At 40.8% G+C, this 14,982-nt stretch overlaps 2 protein-coding genes across 5 annotated transcripts; one reads left to right on the top strand and one right to left on the bottom strand.

Annotated features, from left to right (window-relative positions):
* Positions 1–245: 245 nt before the first annotated feature.
* Positions 246–12,713, bottom strand: LOC124410847 (sodium- and chloride-dependent GABA transporter 1). Of its 4 annotated transcripts, XM_046889525.1 has the most exons (10): positions 12,702–12,713; positions 4,849–4,934; positions 3,219–3,567; positions 2,842–3,142; positions 2,533–2,713; positions 2,173–2,440; positions 1,709–2,083; positions 1,303–1,605; positions 1,028–1,195; positions 246–753 (listed from the first exon to the last, which is right to left on the bottom strand). In XM_046889525.1, the coding sequence occupies exons 3-10, from the start codon at positions 3,375–3,377 to the stop codon at positions 664–666; spliced, it is 1,845 nt and encodes a 614-aa protein (XP_046745481.1). In that variant the 5' UTR covers positions 3,378–3,567; positions 4,849–4,934; positions 12,702–12,713; the 3' UTR covers positions 246–663. The 4 variants fall into 4 exon arrangements, with proteins under 4 accessions (XP_046745481.1, XP_046745480.1, XP_046745479.1 ...); XM_046889524.1 differs by lacking the exon at positions 12,702–12,713 and having other exon boundaries at positions 4,843–5,199; XM_046889523.1 differs by lacking the exon at positions 12,702–12,713 and having other exon boundaries at positions 4,849–5,199.
* On the top strand, positions 7,762–10,670 carry LOC124410848 (uncharacterized protein KIAA2013 homolog). Its single transcript, XM_046889527.1, has 7 exons — positions 7,762–8,287; positions 8,371–8,833; positions 8,993–9,242; positions 9,351–9,586; positions 9,664–9,891; positions 10,026–10,300; positions 10,390–10,670. The coding sequence occupies exons 1-7, from the start codon at positions 8,107–8,109 to the stop codon at positions 10,575–10,577; spliced, it is 1,821 nt and encodes a 606-aa protein (XP_046745483.1). The 5' UTR covers positions 7,762–8,106; the 3' UTR covers positions 10,578–10,670.
* Positions 12,714–14,982: the final 2,269 nt, after the last annotated feature.

Below are 14,982 nucleotides of genomic sequence, written 5' to 3'. Positions count from 1 at the left end.
TTAATCTCAATGTTTCACTTATCTTGCCTACTTATGGTTTCTACGACATTGACGGTTAACTTAATGCTAGCCATTATTGATTAACTGCGTATAGTCTAATTCTGAGCCCGATTATCTCGCTTGTGTACGCTATCGCTTTTGGACTTTTATACCTTGACCAATTAATTAGGTGTATAGGTGGGTGTGTATATATGTATTATTATGTATATATATATCGTAAAAATTAGTGATTTTATCCAATGATACATATTAATATACGTGAACAGGTAATTACCGAACACTTTCACATCTAAGATACAGTATACTAGTCTACTGATGGCTATAGTAAGTATTTGCAAGCGAGCTGTTACCAAGTCATAGACGAGGGATGATACATTTTTACGGATTGAAAACCTTCAGCGTACTCACAGACAGCTTCGCTAAGTGGCACGTATTCACGGCCTCGAAATTGGCAAGAAGCTGAACGAATGTTGATTTGAAGTTATTAGATGTGGGTGAATATTTGAGTGCGTAGCTGAATCCAAACGAAAATCTGTGTACCGTCAACGATTTGTTCCGTCAACAGTATCCTGCGTCTAGATTCGATGCGTGCGGCAAACGAGGTAAGGCGTGCGAATTACCTCCATCATTTTTTTCACGAAGGATATGTAAATTGTAACATCCTTACAAAGTGCTCAGCTCCACCTCTGGCTGCCCCATTTTGACGCGCAAGCTCCCGACGTCGTCCTCTATTCGAACGAGAAGCTTGAATTTCTGTGAAAGATACAGAAGAAAACGTATAGAATTGTCCGTAGCGCTGATAGACTCATATCATGAAATTGAAACGTTCATTGAAATCTGGTAATACAACCGAATGAAATAAAATATAGTACACTAATTACGACGAGTGAGCACATGAGTTGCACGATGTCCATTTTAATTTACAGAAAGTGGAAAAAACTTATTCTGCGTTAAAATTAATCAAAAACGTTGAAAGTTTTCAAGTTACATTCAATTAGTGTTGTTAAATCACATTTAAGTAACTTACCGTGTTGTAATCTCCAGGTGTCGTGACCCACGCGTAAATCATGTACCCGGGTATACACAGCATTGATGACAAAGCCGTCATCCATCCGAGGACGTGGGACCACCACGGATATTCATATTCTAGATACTTAACCGGTGTCCATTGCACAAGATTGAAGATGAATACACCCTGGTGATCAAACGAGAGAAAATTTGCGTATACACGTAAAAATTGTATCCAAAATAATTCGTTGACCCGTGGAAAATGAAAAGACCTTTCCAAGGTGGTATACTCACGATGCAGATCATTGGCGTTGTGACAGTCCAGCATAGTTTCCACCAGGCAAGTGGGTAGTAGCCGATCATGTCACGCAATCCATCGTAAAAGCGGTTTACACCAAATGCCCAGCTGATTGAGACGCATTCGAAGAATATCAGGAAAAGCAGACAGAAACCGGATACGGCGTAAGAGTCGAGGATTTGGAAGACGTACATGCCACCTTCCGAGATGCATGACAAACCAACCAAATATGACAACCCGCATACAATAGCGATAAAGATTTCCTTGCGTCTCCTCAACAGCTGCGGCCACTCGTCAACCTACAACATTTTAACAGTTTAGCAATTCATGGGTAACACAATTTTGGTTCCTGCACATAAACGAAACTGATTAACGACAATCGTATAGAAAGGTTTGAATTACCATCGCCGTTATGAAACCTTCCATCGTACAAAACTGCGAGTCGAGGCCAATGAGAAGAAGCATGAAGAAGAAGAGGCAAGACCAGAGTGGAGCTCCTGGTAGTTGAAGAACTGCCGAGGGATATGCCAAAAAGGCGAGTCCGGGTCCGGAGGCTGCAACTTCGGCAACTGGTTTCTGCTGTTCGTGCGCCATGAATCCGACTACAGAGAAGATGACGAACCCGGCAAACATGCTCGTTGAAGAATTCACCGAGCAGACTATCAAAGCATCCTTATACACATCGTTCGTAAACTTATTGTAGCTTCCCAAGGCAACCAGGGTACCCAGGCCGAGACCATAAGAGAAGAATATCTGTGTCACAGCGTCGATCCATACCTGTCGATAGAGATATAGTATTCATGAAGGATTAATTGAAGAATCGATCGTAGTCGATAGTAATCATCTGTATGTTTTCTCTCAGTTACTTCGGATTCCCGGAGCTTGGAAAGATTTGGGCTGATGTAGAATCGGATTCCTTCCATGGCACCGGGCAGAGTGATCCCACGAATTAGTAGAATAGTTAACAGAACATAAGGAAACAAGGAGGTGAAGTATACAACTTTTCCAGTCCATTTTACACCCTTCCAAATGCAAAAGTAACAGAGAATCCAAACCAATAGAAGAGTTCCCGCCAACTCCCAGCGTATGCTTCCCATGTGTTCTACTCCGTCGCTGATCTGAAGTGCTCGTCGTCTGAAAAGAATAGCGTACAATTGATCGTCGGTGATTTTTCACTTCATATCAATGACTATCGTTTTGTGTAACGCAAAAAAATTTCTACTAACTCCCAAAATTCTTTCACGGGGTCAGTGAGATCTGTCGCGCTGACGTTAAACTGGTTCAGGGAGCAGACCTTGATTACACCTTTGCTGGTTAGTTGATTCCAGCAAAGCATTCCACTTCTATCGTAAGGGTTGACACAATTCTTCGTGTTCCAGTAATTGTTGCAGGTTCGCCATGGAACATCTATAAGATCATTTGCACATCATCGTTGAATTAGCAAATCTTATTTACCTATACCTAGACCTATGTGTAATGCCCCAGGAGGCATCGAAGGCTGTCTGATGTTATACTCAAGGTAATAAGGTGCTAACCGCTCCTCATTGACATGAAGAAGTAGAAGATGGCCCACGCCAGAATGACAATGTAGTAGACGTTCATCCAGCAGGACATTACCGCCGCGGCGTAACCGATTCCTTTGAAGAGAGGAGCAATTTTGAAGACCCCAAGACCACCTATGGTCAACATCTGCCCAAGAGCCAGCTCCATAAAGAACATCGGGATACCAGCGAGAATCAGCGTCAAAAAATATGGTATGAGGAAGGCACCACCCCCATTTTTGTAACACAAATATGGAAATCTCCACACATTACCGAGTCCAATTGCAAGTCCGACCTTGAGGAAAAAAAAAAGATTCTATAGCCCGCTGGTGGCCTTCAGGGCGGTAGATTGGAATAGCAGAAATGTGTACCACGCTCAGGATGAAGTCCAGTTTCGTACTCCAGGTACCTCTCTCGGGTAGTGCTTTGTCTTTCGACTTTGATTGACAAACCACGTTTAGCGATGCTCTACCATCCTCGGTGTTCACCGAGTCTGCAACCAACTCTGGATCTCTCAAGGCATCAGTCATTTTGACAACGCCGTTGAACGGCGCTCTGAATTTCCACGTTCTTGGTTGCTACACGTCTCCGTTTTCCGTCTTTTCCCGTTACTTCAATTTTGCGATCGTCGGCCAGCCTTTCTGTTCTCTCAGGGCACCTGCAACGACTAGATGACCCCTACCCAGGAAGCGGCTGGCAGCACATAACACGTCAATACCTCTGCAAAGTACAATAAGGACGCGCTCTGGAAGTGTTATATAACTTTTTCCGATCTGGTCAATTGATGAATATCCATAAAAACGATGATATGGAAAATGTGTTTGTATGTCGAAGGATATTTATATAATATATCATCGAATTGCCACCGGTCATGCGTAACACTTTACCGTAAAATGGCTTGCTCTATAGGTAAGGCGCGTTAACTTTCATAGACGTTGTGGAACTCACAATTCTGTCACGGTGAGTGCTTACCTCTCAAACACGCAGTGCACGATTCTGAACTGAAAGGACTTGTCATTTTGTCATCGGAAATCTTTAGAGAACGATTAGTGTGAAAACAATAGGTTGCGTTTTAGTGACGAATCATTTGCCGCCACCGTTCGCTTAACATCCCTGCTAGAGGGTCGACTTATGAGAGAAGCAAAAGCATTGAAGGAGTGAGACAGTAGGAAAAATGGACTCGAAGTTTCTGGTAAAGCTACTCAAAAGTCCACGCTTAAATTATTCCTTCTTTCATCAGTGTGGTTTGTCCGTCAATCAATCCTAATAACAAATGTTATTCATTACCGATTACCCGGCGAACGGTATTAGGATCTCATTCAAGCCTCAAGACCTTGGTAACCCACGCTAAGTGGACTTATGTCCACAGGATGTCGAAAATATTGACCAATGCAACGAATTCGGATAACCTTTGTGCCCAAGAGATGTCTAACTTGTCATTTTCGAGTCGAGTGTCGTTCAAAGTCGTTGCCTTGGCCTGTTCCTTCGATATCCTTCTGGCGTGCTTGGATTGTGGTCTTATCTATAACAGAGTATAGATCCGGAGATACGGGTAAGGAAAGGTAGCATACGCCAGAGAATAAAAAGAAATCGAAGGTTCAGAGGATAAAGCCAGAAAGAAAAAATGACCCACGACGAGGATATCACGACTTTGCGAAGTTGCGCGAACCCGGGGCAGTGATCGTTCCTGGGGTGCCGTCAAATCTAACACTGTGAGCGTTAATTGTACGTGTCCGGTCTAGGGGAGTACCGCGTGTAATAAATATCATGATACTTTCCCCTCTCCCGATTACAGTATCGCTAAAAACTTGTTCCCACTTCCCATTCATCAGTTTCACCATCCTCGCAGCTCCTACCACGATAACAAAAACTAGTTTTATCCGAATTGGTAATAAACTGTAACACATAGGAAAACGAGATGTATAATACGGTACGAAACTGGCACTATTATCCAACATTAACGATCAAAGTATCAACAATGTGACGATATTATACCTATACCTGTGTACCTTGAAAACTCCCAAGCTCCACTGTTACATTAAGCGGACGTCACGCACTCACTTGATCTTGATATAAGGTATATATCGCTTTGCGATTTCAATGAGATTTGAATTTTAGGTTTTATTTCCAAAATCGGACATGACTTGACACTGTAGAAGCGATGTGCGGTATATACAGTAAATGGAAAAAGGAAAGAACCAAGTCGACGACCCCCGATGTGATGTGGAGTGGAAAAGCTGAAGTGTGACACGCACGTTGACGTGCGCTTTGCGAAAAGCGTGTAACTGACCCCCGAAGATGCAACTTAAATCCAACAAGCTGTTCGCCAGCTCACAGAAGACTGACATCTGCTTCGGGTGCCTTCAAATATTCCGATGACGTTCGTTATAGCGTGGTAACCGGCAACGAGCCCCCACTCCATCATTTTCGAACCCTTTCGTTCCTTTGCAGCGCCGCGTAATCGTATGGCTGTGTGCCTGCGATTGTAGGCTGCAGAGGGAGAGACAGGAGAAGTGGCGAAATATATGATGGCCGCGAATGATTCTAGTTGGACTCCCCTCAAGATCACATCAGTATATCATCATCAACTTGACATCACTGCGAAGCCCGATACCTCCTAATTCCCAATAGCAAGCGATATCAGCGTATCACAGAGAGCTATCATGCCATCACCATCACTGCAGACTCCATCAACAGCCATAAGCGGACGTCGTACCTACTTTTTCGTACCTCTTATGCACTATCTGGACCAGCTATTTTTACCGGTAGACACATTTCCGCAGAGCGTGCGCGGGGAAATCTATGCCACCGTCGTTGTGCTTAACTGTTACGCGGCTTCCGGCAGCGGAAGGAATTGCTTCGTATTGGTATGTATCGATGTGTATCGAGACCTCACCCCCTCCCCCCCCCCCGCCCATCGCGCCATCCTCGAATGTACATAATATACATGTCAAGCAGATGTTGATTTTAATGTTTATGGATAGACGTTATGCAGTTTGTACGAAGGTATAGGTACCCTTTATAATATTGTCTAATTTCCCGCCCTTTTATGAACATTTCACTCCACCAAGGCTTGGCTAAAGCTCTTTACCGTGCGAGAATATCAATCAAACCGTTTCGGAAGATTAAAAAAATAACTTTCTGATTGATGGACGAAATAATATATTCTGATAGTTATTGAGTCGAAATTTTTTTCAAAATTATGTTACGACTGAGATACAAGCTTAAGCATGGGCAAATATAAATGTAAAAATGTGGAAGAAGAAAAAGAAGAAGCAGACAGAGTAGGTCTGCTGTCCAACCTATATCGGAATGTTTCAAATTGTTTCGAATTAAGAGTACAATGAGCTTGTTTATATTTTCTCATCAAATTTGCGAACATCTGTCAGAATCCGGCCACGGACGCGGTACGTAATTAGAATAGGTGAGCAAAACTAGGAAGCTGGTATTTCCGGAGGGTCCCACGTGACATCGATCTATCCCCAGCATCCGCTCTGTCGTGAGTCTCGGGCAGGGGCTGGACCAGCGGACCTGACCACACAGCGTGTACACTGATACGCGTTGAGGTACATCTATTTGTTTATGATTACCCACATAAATCGCAACCGCTTCACGATGCACTGCGAGAGTTCCATTGCAAATTTGATTGACTATATGTACTGAGGAAACAAAAAATCCAGTTTAGGACGCGGTTGAAATCTTCGCAAAATGTTCAAATTCGAAAAAGTTTGACTAGACGATGGACTGAATTGTTTTCTGTTACTTTCAATTGGCAATATTAATAACCAATTGATTTTCGTTCACTCGGACAGCTTCTACTGCTTCTGTCGCAGGCATATATTATTCCATCCAGTCTCGCTGGCGATAGCGATGTTGAATACATCTTATATTTTTAATTTTTTTTCATTATTAATGATTTCAGTATAATACTATCATCCCACTAGCATAGTCCAAACCATTTTGTTACATATATGAAGGAAAAAAAGTACGAGCCACTGCTTAGTGATAATCAACTTGCTTTATTCCATGGAGGAGAATTCGATTCTTTACAACCATACGTATGTACATACATAGGACGTGCAAATATGTACATATAGATGTATGCGTATGACTGTGCTTGGTACTCACTTTGTGAGCTGATGCGACGTTCCGCGGCGGAGGGACAGAGAGGTGGCCCAAATGACAAGAGGATGTTGCTGGAATAGGCGCGGGAACCATGCGTGAACACCGCCTTGCCTCAGCCAGCTGAGGCTTAAGTCTGACAATGAATCGATAAGAAATTATCTTCTAGTTTTCTAGTATTTGGAATATAATTATTGGAATTTCTTGCGAATCTACAATTAGTGTTACTACAATAGTGTTATTTACCATCATCACCTTATTGATACGGTATAACAATCGAGGAATAGGTACAATAAAACGATGAACGAATACAGAGAATATGAGCGCATTTTTTAATACCGTACAGTACAACCATACGGAAAAAAGAGCTAATAGCTTTTGATGCTGTATGGAAACGATTTAGTCCATTGAAATAGATGTATGCGGACTATAAAGACGAAGACTAATCGCGTCGGCTTTAAAGGCTGTTACGGAGCGGGCAGTCCATCTCCTTACGTTTATGCATAATTCTAATCGTATAGAATCAGGCCAGCCGTGACTGTTATTAGTCATTCGTCTGTTGAATACGACTTGCTGATTAAGTAGGCGATGTGCAATTCTAACGATTAGAGTACAGGTATGTGTCATCACTTGTTACCAGCTATGCATTTTTGTGATACAAGTTGCATGCGTGGCAGGCGTTGTATGATTCCGATTGGCTACCAGCCACACACCTGCGTATTCCCAACTGCCTATAGAGCAGACTGGTTGTAATTGTCTTGCTTTACGCAATTTTGCATACGTTTTTGTTTCACAATCAGCAGTCGTGGAGTCTTGTGATTGTCGCGTGGTAACCGTTAAGTATTGGAACCAAGTCTTAACTTCAAAATCTTCGAATGAACAAGTCCGCTGATAGCCAAGTCACTAACTGAGCGACACGTAGTATTATTGTTCTTTTACGAAATACAAACCAGCTACCGGCTAATACGTAAACAGAATCTCTATATCTTAATTGCGTACAAGTAGGGAGGTATGTTTGGTCGTCGAGGTTATGTGTGTGACAGCTCGACTTGAAGATTGAGAAACGCCCACCTCGGTTAATTAATACGATTAATACATATCCAGTTCCCATCGTGGAGGTTAGGTAGATTTTCTAGAATGAGGGGTGGAGGAATGTTCGATGCTCACGACTTTGCCAAACGTCTAAGGCGACTAATTGATGGCAATCACTCGTATCGCAAGCTCCTCATACTGCTGGTCATTTGCGGAGCTCTGCTGCTCTACCTTGGACCTTCCGTAGCTCAGTGGTTGTTCGCCAGTAGCCAAAGACCGATCGAAGGTGATTCCTTAGGAGAGAAAAAAATAATTCTCCACTCAGCTATTAGTGCCAGAAAATGACCCTTGCTTTTTATCATTCCACAGCATTTGAAGATCGATGCATCAACGAAAGACTTGTTAGTGCATTTTTTGATGCTGCTGAATACAATGCTATCATATCACCGTCTTCCGACGAGCAGTCTTATTTGCCTTACGTTGGAAATGGAGTCTTCGGGATTCCCGTGACTCCTGAAGCTTGGCTCTATATAAAACATGGAAGAACATTGTCTCTAAGGGTGCCTTGGCAGCCGATAATAACACATCCAAGTTCCGACAACACCCCTTCTCGCGAAGCTACTGTTACGCATTTGACCACCGGGATAGTTAATAGATATCAATGCTTTCGTGAAGGGTATCATATTGAATTTCAATATTATGCTCACAGGAGTTTTGATAGGATTTTTGTTCAAGAAATCAAGATAGCCAATCCTCTCGCTGTTTCTCAAGAAGTTCCGCTCAAGCCTCAAACGTCGGTGAATTGGAGGGACTCAGGAACCGAGGCAGTACAGTAGGTACTTTGTTAGCAATTTTACTTTTCAAGCTCACTCTATCTCAATTAGACTGGAAGATTACACGGCTTTCTGTAAATTTCTTCCAAGTTCGAACGTAAGACACGTACCAGCAAGATGCATATTCACTTCGCTAAACCTAAAATTTAATTTAACAGAATTCAAGTTGAAGGGCTTCCTAACTACGAGTACACTTCAACCTCAGGATTCGTTTCTTTACCAGGTTCTGACAAGATTGTGGCCGTCGCTGTGGTGTATCGTTCACCGCCGAAGACATTCCATGTTAAAGCGCGGAGTTTTATGAAGCTGCAATTTCTTTCTAGCATCCATTACAGTGAACCTGTATCGTCAGATTCATACATCGCAAAGAAACAATTGTTGCAAGTGTCACAAAAAAAGGCATTAGAGGTATTACTTATTGTTTCTGTAACGAGATGTTTGAGGAAAAGCTATATTAGATGGTTAATTTTTTAATTGTTTCAGTTTCAATGAATCAATCAAAGTGCATTGTTGCAGGGTATGAAAAAAGCTCTTGTTCAACAACAAGGATTGAAGGAGGAACATACATTAGTTTGGCAAAATTACTGGCATGCAGGTGTTAGAATTAGTGACTCGAAAGCCAAAGGCGCGATAAACGGACACAAAATCAACTCTACAATGTACTACATATTGTCTCAAGTTCCTGCGGGCATACCGGATGTCGAAAAAAATGTCGCAAACAATGAGGGCTGCTACCGAGGTCATCACACTCTGTAGGGCTTAAACCCCTCACCAGCTTACTGTACAAACCTAATCATTGACCATTGTAACGTGAATATACGCATTTTAGAGACGCACCACGACTCTGGCAAGACACATCGACAATTGAGGGTGTTAACGACGTTGTCGGAGCATGGCTGGTTACCTTGGAAAAGCAGGGATGTCATCATTTGATGGTTGGTGGGCCAGCAGCTGTTCAACAAGCGATTGTTCTCAGTTTAGGATCCTTGAGGTTCAGCAACCAGCACTTGGAGTTTAACATAGACCCACAGTACTTACATCGCGACTACTTCTTTAGGTGAATTGAGTTGGAAATACGGTATCGTTTAATCAAAGCATCATGTAAAGCAGTTGGCTTTAGTATCCTTTTGACGAATTTGCTGGTTAACAAAAAAAAAAAAAAAACCAACGATGACCAACTTTCTCTTCCAGACGCATAAGTTATGGCAATGTAACGCACTTAAATATCTCGGTATTGGTCGGCGAAGATAATCGTGCGGTTCTGGGCGTCGCACTTGATCGCAGCGACACTGTTTATTACGGATGCGATGCTGGCTGCTTAGACTCTCCGGTAGCACTAAGTCAATCCTGGACTAACTTCCCAGTAAAGCTAACGAAACCGTTGACAGCAATATTGTATATAACGTCCGATCAACAGCACATGCAAGACTTGCGCAAAGCTTTGCATGTCCACGAGGTCGATGAAGGTAAGAAAAGCTGTACTATAGTCGCTTTTATGCGTTCCAATATTCTCTCCTCTCATGATGTTTTTGATCAATTTTTTGTCTTGTATCAGCACCGGCGCACGATCATCACGTGATGGCGTTGCACAAGCATGGCCATCGTTTGGGGGGCCTGCCAACATTATTTTGGATCAGCATTTGCTTCCTGATTGTCGTGTTCCACTTATTTTTGTGCAAACTTATCATCAGCGAGTACTGCGACCATCAGGACCGTCAGCGAACACGGTACGGCAAACCATGATGGTTCTTTGAGTAATAGTTAGACTCCGTATAAAATACGTGTATATACCATATGTATTTTTTTACAACCTTCGAATAAACTGCGTTTAAGCTTGATACAGTTTTGAATATTTTAGAGTCTATTCTTCCTCCCTCGACATTGATAGTTTCGTAGCTGAAGGGATAATGAAGCAAACATGTAACAGTCAATTTTATCGACAACATTTATTATAGAATATATTAAACACGTAATAAATTCAACGTTGAATGAGTACGAAAATTTTCATTCCTAAATAATCGACATTGTCATTTTCAAGTGTATGTGTGTAATATGTGCACGGAGGCTCATTTCAAAAGTTAGTTTTTCTTTTTTCTCTCACGAATGTCAAGCTCTATTGGGCTCGTTATCAGACCCGTTAGGTATGGAAGGATGCATCTGAAGCTTACATTGCGACCTGCTGTTAAATTTGACCAGTTGGATCACAAAGCAGCTGGGCAGATGGCGGTATACTCCCTAGCCATCTGAGGGGTTGCTTCCCAATCAAACTGTCAAAATAGTATCAGCAAGTCACAATACGAGTCACATTCTCAAATAGAACACAGGATACCTATATTTTGACGTAGGCCTTGTATGTTCAATCTTAGACCATATGTATACTCCTGACTGGACAGTGCGTTGCGGGCTTGATCAGCAGCCAAGTACAAGAGAAAGATAGTATTGGCCGCACACTAATCTGGCAATGTTGAAACTCGCAAGGGTTCCTTGTTCTCTTTTACTTCAAGGCCTGACGCTATCTGTCTTTGTGTGGCTACTCGGCTTCAAATGCTATAACGTTAAAATATAGGCAGTACGCTGTCCAGGATTATATGGTCTAAGTTTTCAATTTGCAGAAACGAGATGAAAGGTTATAATAAATTTGTCGTTAATTAAGGATGTTCACATCGTGGTTCAGGATTAGGTGTCTCACTTTAGTGTAACTGGCAATGGCAGAATGTTGTATGAATCCCATTATTTCAACAGTTTCATCGAAAATTTGCATTTGAATATTAGTGGTGTGTCGTGTGTAATTTACATGTATAGGTATGCACGCGAAAACCTGAATTTGGAAAAAGTATTGACATTTTAAAATTAGCTACTGATTCAGATCTTATTGTTCATGACGCCTCAACTCTTCATTGATTTGCATACTTTACATACTAAAGAATTAGTGTGTGTATGCTTATTTACTTCAACTATCATTTTTAGCAATAATACTATCACATATTGTTACGTCTACGTCACTTGTCATATTTCAATATTATACGATTAAGATCGTTGCAACGAAAGTCTTTTGTCAAGTGATCATCAAAATTGATAGATAATATATGTTTGTATGTAATCTTCATTGTATATTTTCATTTCTTCATCAGATACTGAAAAATAGAAAAATTACAGGCGTTTCAGTTTAATTATGAGACGAATTATTCAGAATTCTAAAACGAGTCATAACTTCCATACTTCTGTGATATTCAAAATGTAAAAACATTCCACTGATAAACGTGGATGATGAAATCTTTTGGATTACGCAAAAAAAAATATCCACAATAAATGTCGTTTTTATCACTTTTTGTCGACAATAATACTGTTCAGATGTATATTTTACCTATCTCGGTAAAAATACATTGTTTCAATATTACGTATGATTAAATTCTATCACTTTTGAATGTATAGAGGGTATAAGAGAGAAGAAGGACGGACGCGGCCTTCGCGCGCGATGTCAAGATTTCGAAATGTAGCAAATACTTAGAACTCCGTATAATAGGCAGCGCATCGGATGATCATTCCGAAGCAGCAGATTTCTCTTCTTTTACGTCAGTTTTCTGACACAACACGACACTAAGTGATTTCATTGGCCTGTTCCGTCAGATCCGACCAATGAAATCACTCAGTGCCGATCTGTGTCAGAAAATTGATGTTAAAAGAAAGCGCCCATAGATATATACATCAAAGCCATCACGCGCCCTTCGTACTTCAGTTCGAAATTTCGTGCATTTAGCAGGGACTCCGTCCTGCTTTTCTCTACCCGCCATATTTGAAAGTTTCTAAGGTTTGGATAGTGCGCTTTACGATACATTTTTCGGAATCGATAACGAAAATGACACCAACGAATAGCACACGAGATTGTACACATACGGACAGTGATTTCGGCATGGAATCCGCCCGCAGTGCCAATCAAAGCAGATCCCAACAGAATTAAAATGGCTTTGCGACCGGCCGACAGTGGCCTGCGGACTGAATCTATTGCCAACGTAATCGACTGTGCCGACATCACTGTCCACATGTGTATAATCTCGTGTGCTATTCGTTGATGTCGTTTCCATTAGTGGTTCAGAAAAACTTAGCGTAAGGCGCACTATCCTATCGAAATTTGGAATTTTAATCTCGATTTTAATATTTAGTTAAATCGCCTGCCAATTAAAACGCAGGTAATTTATTTTCACGAACTATCCCTCCACAGGACTGAACATTTCACCGCGGTTATCCCTCTGGAGTCTGGGATGTCACGATATCCATATGGAGCAGTAACATGCATTGGATATTTTTCAGACATTTGTACACTTACAATTAACTGGGATCTTAGGATATGCGCTTGGCAAACGCGTAGGACATAGGCGGTATATTGCACTATACATATACTACATGATGTGTGTGTATATATACATATACAAGTTGTACGTTAATATTTATCATTTTTCTATGTTTAACTACATCACTAGGTGATCGTATCTTTGGCTTTATTCTTCTACTTTGTTCACACTGCATCGATTTGATACGTTCGTAAACCCACGAACGAGATGAACATAATCAATCGAAAGAAAGTAAGGAATTTTTTTTCATAACTTTCCATGTACCACCATTTTGGCCCGTATCGCATCGATGCGGTGCAAACATGGCCAACATACGATATATTTACATTTGGTGTATCTATCATCTATACTTGACGTACAATCTTAGTATGCAATGTTGTTTGTCTCTTCGGTTCGCGCTACATCACAGAGAGTGACATCATGCCACAAATAATTCGGGAGCTAAAACATGAATGGCCAGACAGGTAGCCGTTTGACAGGGGTGACGGGATCAGTTTTTTTATTTCAACATTTCGAATCAGGAATTATGTATGATCTTTCGTAATTTTAACGGCGACCCTGTACATAAACCGAATAGGCAAACTGTTAAAATGCAGAGCAGATCTGCGATTCGAGAGCCAGATTCGATAAATCAGTGGTAAGTGAATAGCGTACTAGCTACAGACCTGCATACCAACGGCATTTCTCTGAATAAAACTCGTCAAGTACCATTCCTACATCTATACATAGTGCATCTATTAAAGATATTTATATATCTTTTCAATGAATGTTTTTAACTCTGTACAAACGGCCCACCATCTATATACAATGTTTAAATTATACAGGGTACGATACTACAGTATACATATAATTATAAGTATAGATATTATATTTCTTCGGCGATAGCGATCTGCGGTTCAAAAATGGCTAAAACTAAAATGATGGCTAAATGTATGATTATTAATCCCAATTTGAAATACATTGTTGCCACTATACACGAAAAGTATGTAAGGTAATGTAAGTTTGCTATAATTTTTCTGATTTGACACTCCGCACTTACTTATTATACCATTCTTACAGCTATTCTCAAGACGTCGAATTAAGTATGTAGTTACGCATTAATAACTAATATGTATATATATATATATATATATACATGTGTGTATGTATAATTGCTTAGAAATACTATATATAAATCAACAGAGGTTAGTTCGACCGGAAGTTTCTTTTTGCGTCTACCTAATAATAGATTTCCGTCGCCGAACTTTATAGCTGCAGGCTATAATCAATTCTTACCTAACAATTCTTATCGTGCCGCAAGTTCAATTTTTTTCAGCTACTTTACTTTTTATCTAATACGCAAACCTCTGAATGTGAATTTTCTGCCATCAGTCGAACACTATGATGTTGACTAAGGATATGTAAACACTGCTAACTCTGCGGGGTAAATCCGCGATGTAACTATATGTTCATAAGTACTGCACCAGTTATGACATATTTTACATCTATTAATATTAACCGACTCAATAAAAATTGCCATTTTGCCTCGCCAAAATTTGGTAATTATAGCGGACCCGATTTCTCATACTAGCGATAGTATTAGCAGTAGAGAATTAGTATTGATATTTCCTGTAAACGGAAAAGGACTGAACTGTATTGAGAAATATTCATTTTTATTCTCGATGCGAAAACGAATTTGAATCATCCCGCGAAAGTATTTGGAATACTTCGTTACAGTTGATCTGAATTCAAAATTAAATAAATCAATGGGAAAGGATAAGAGCGTTAATGTTCGAAATGTATTAAACTTCATTCGAATG

The sequence above is a fragment of the Diprion similis genome, chromosome 10 (genome assembly GCF_021155765.1).
Source record: "Diprion similis isolate iyDipSimi1 chromosome 10, iyDipSimi1.1, whole genome shotgun sequence".
In the NCBI taxonomy this organism is placed as follows: domain Eukaryota; kingdom Metazoa; phylum Arthropoda; class Insecta; order Hymenoptera; family Diprionidae; genus Diprion; species Diprion similis.
This window is presented reverse-complemented; position numbering and strand designations above follow the sequence as displayed.

Coding starts and splice junctions, on each gene's coding strand:
- LOC124410847 (XM_046889525.1), bottom strand. CDS start 3,377: ATGACTGATGCCTTGAGAGATCCAGAGTTGGTTGCAGACTCGGTGAAC. Junction 3,143..3,218: donor TGGACTTCATCCTGAGCGTG/GTACACATTTCT, acceptor TTTTTCCTCAAG/GTCGGACTTGCAATTGGACT. Junction 2,714..2,841: donor CTTCATGTCAATGAGGAGCG/GTTAGCACCTTA, acceptor ATGATCTTATAG/ATGTTCCATGGCGAACCTGC.
- LOC124410848 (XM_046889527.1), top strand. CDS start 8,107: ATGAGGGGTGGAGGAATGTTCGATGCTCACGACTTTGCCAAACGTCTA. Junction 8,834..8,992: donor TCAGGAACCGAGGCAGTACA/GTAGGTACTTTG, acceptor TTAATTTAACAG/AATTCAAGTTGAAGGGCTTC. Junction 10,301..10,389: donor TGTCCACGAGGTCGATGAAG/GTAAGAAAAGCT, acceptor GTCTTGTATCAG/CACCGGCGCACGATCATCAC.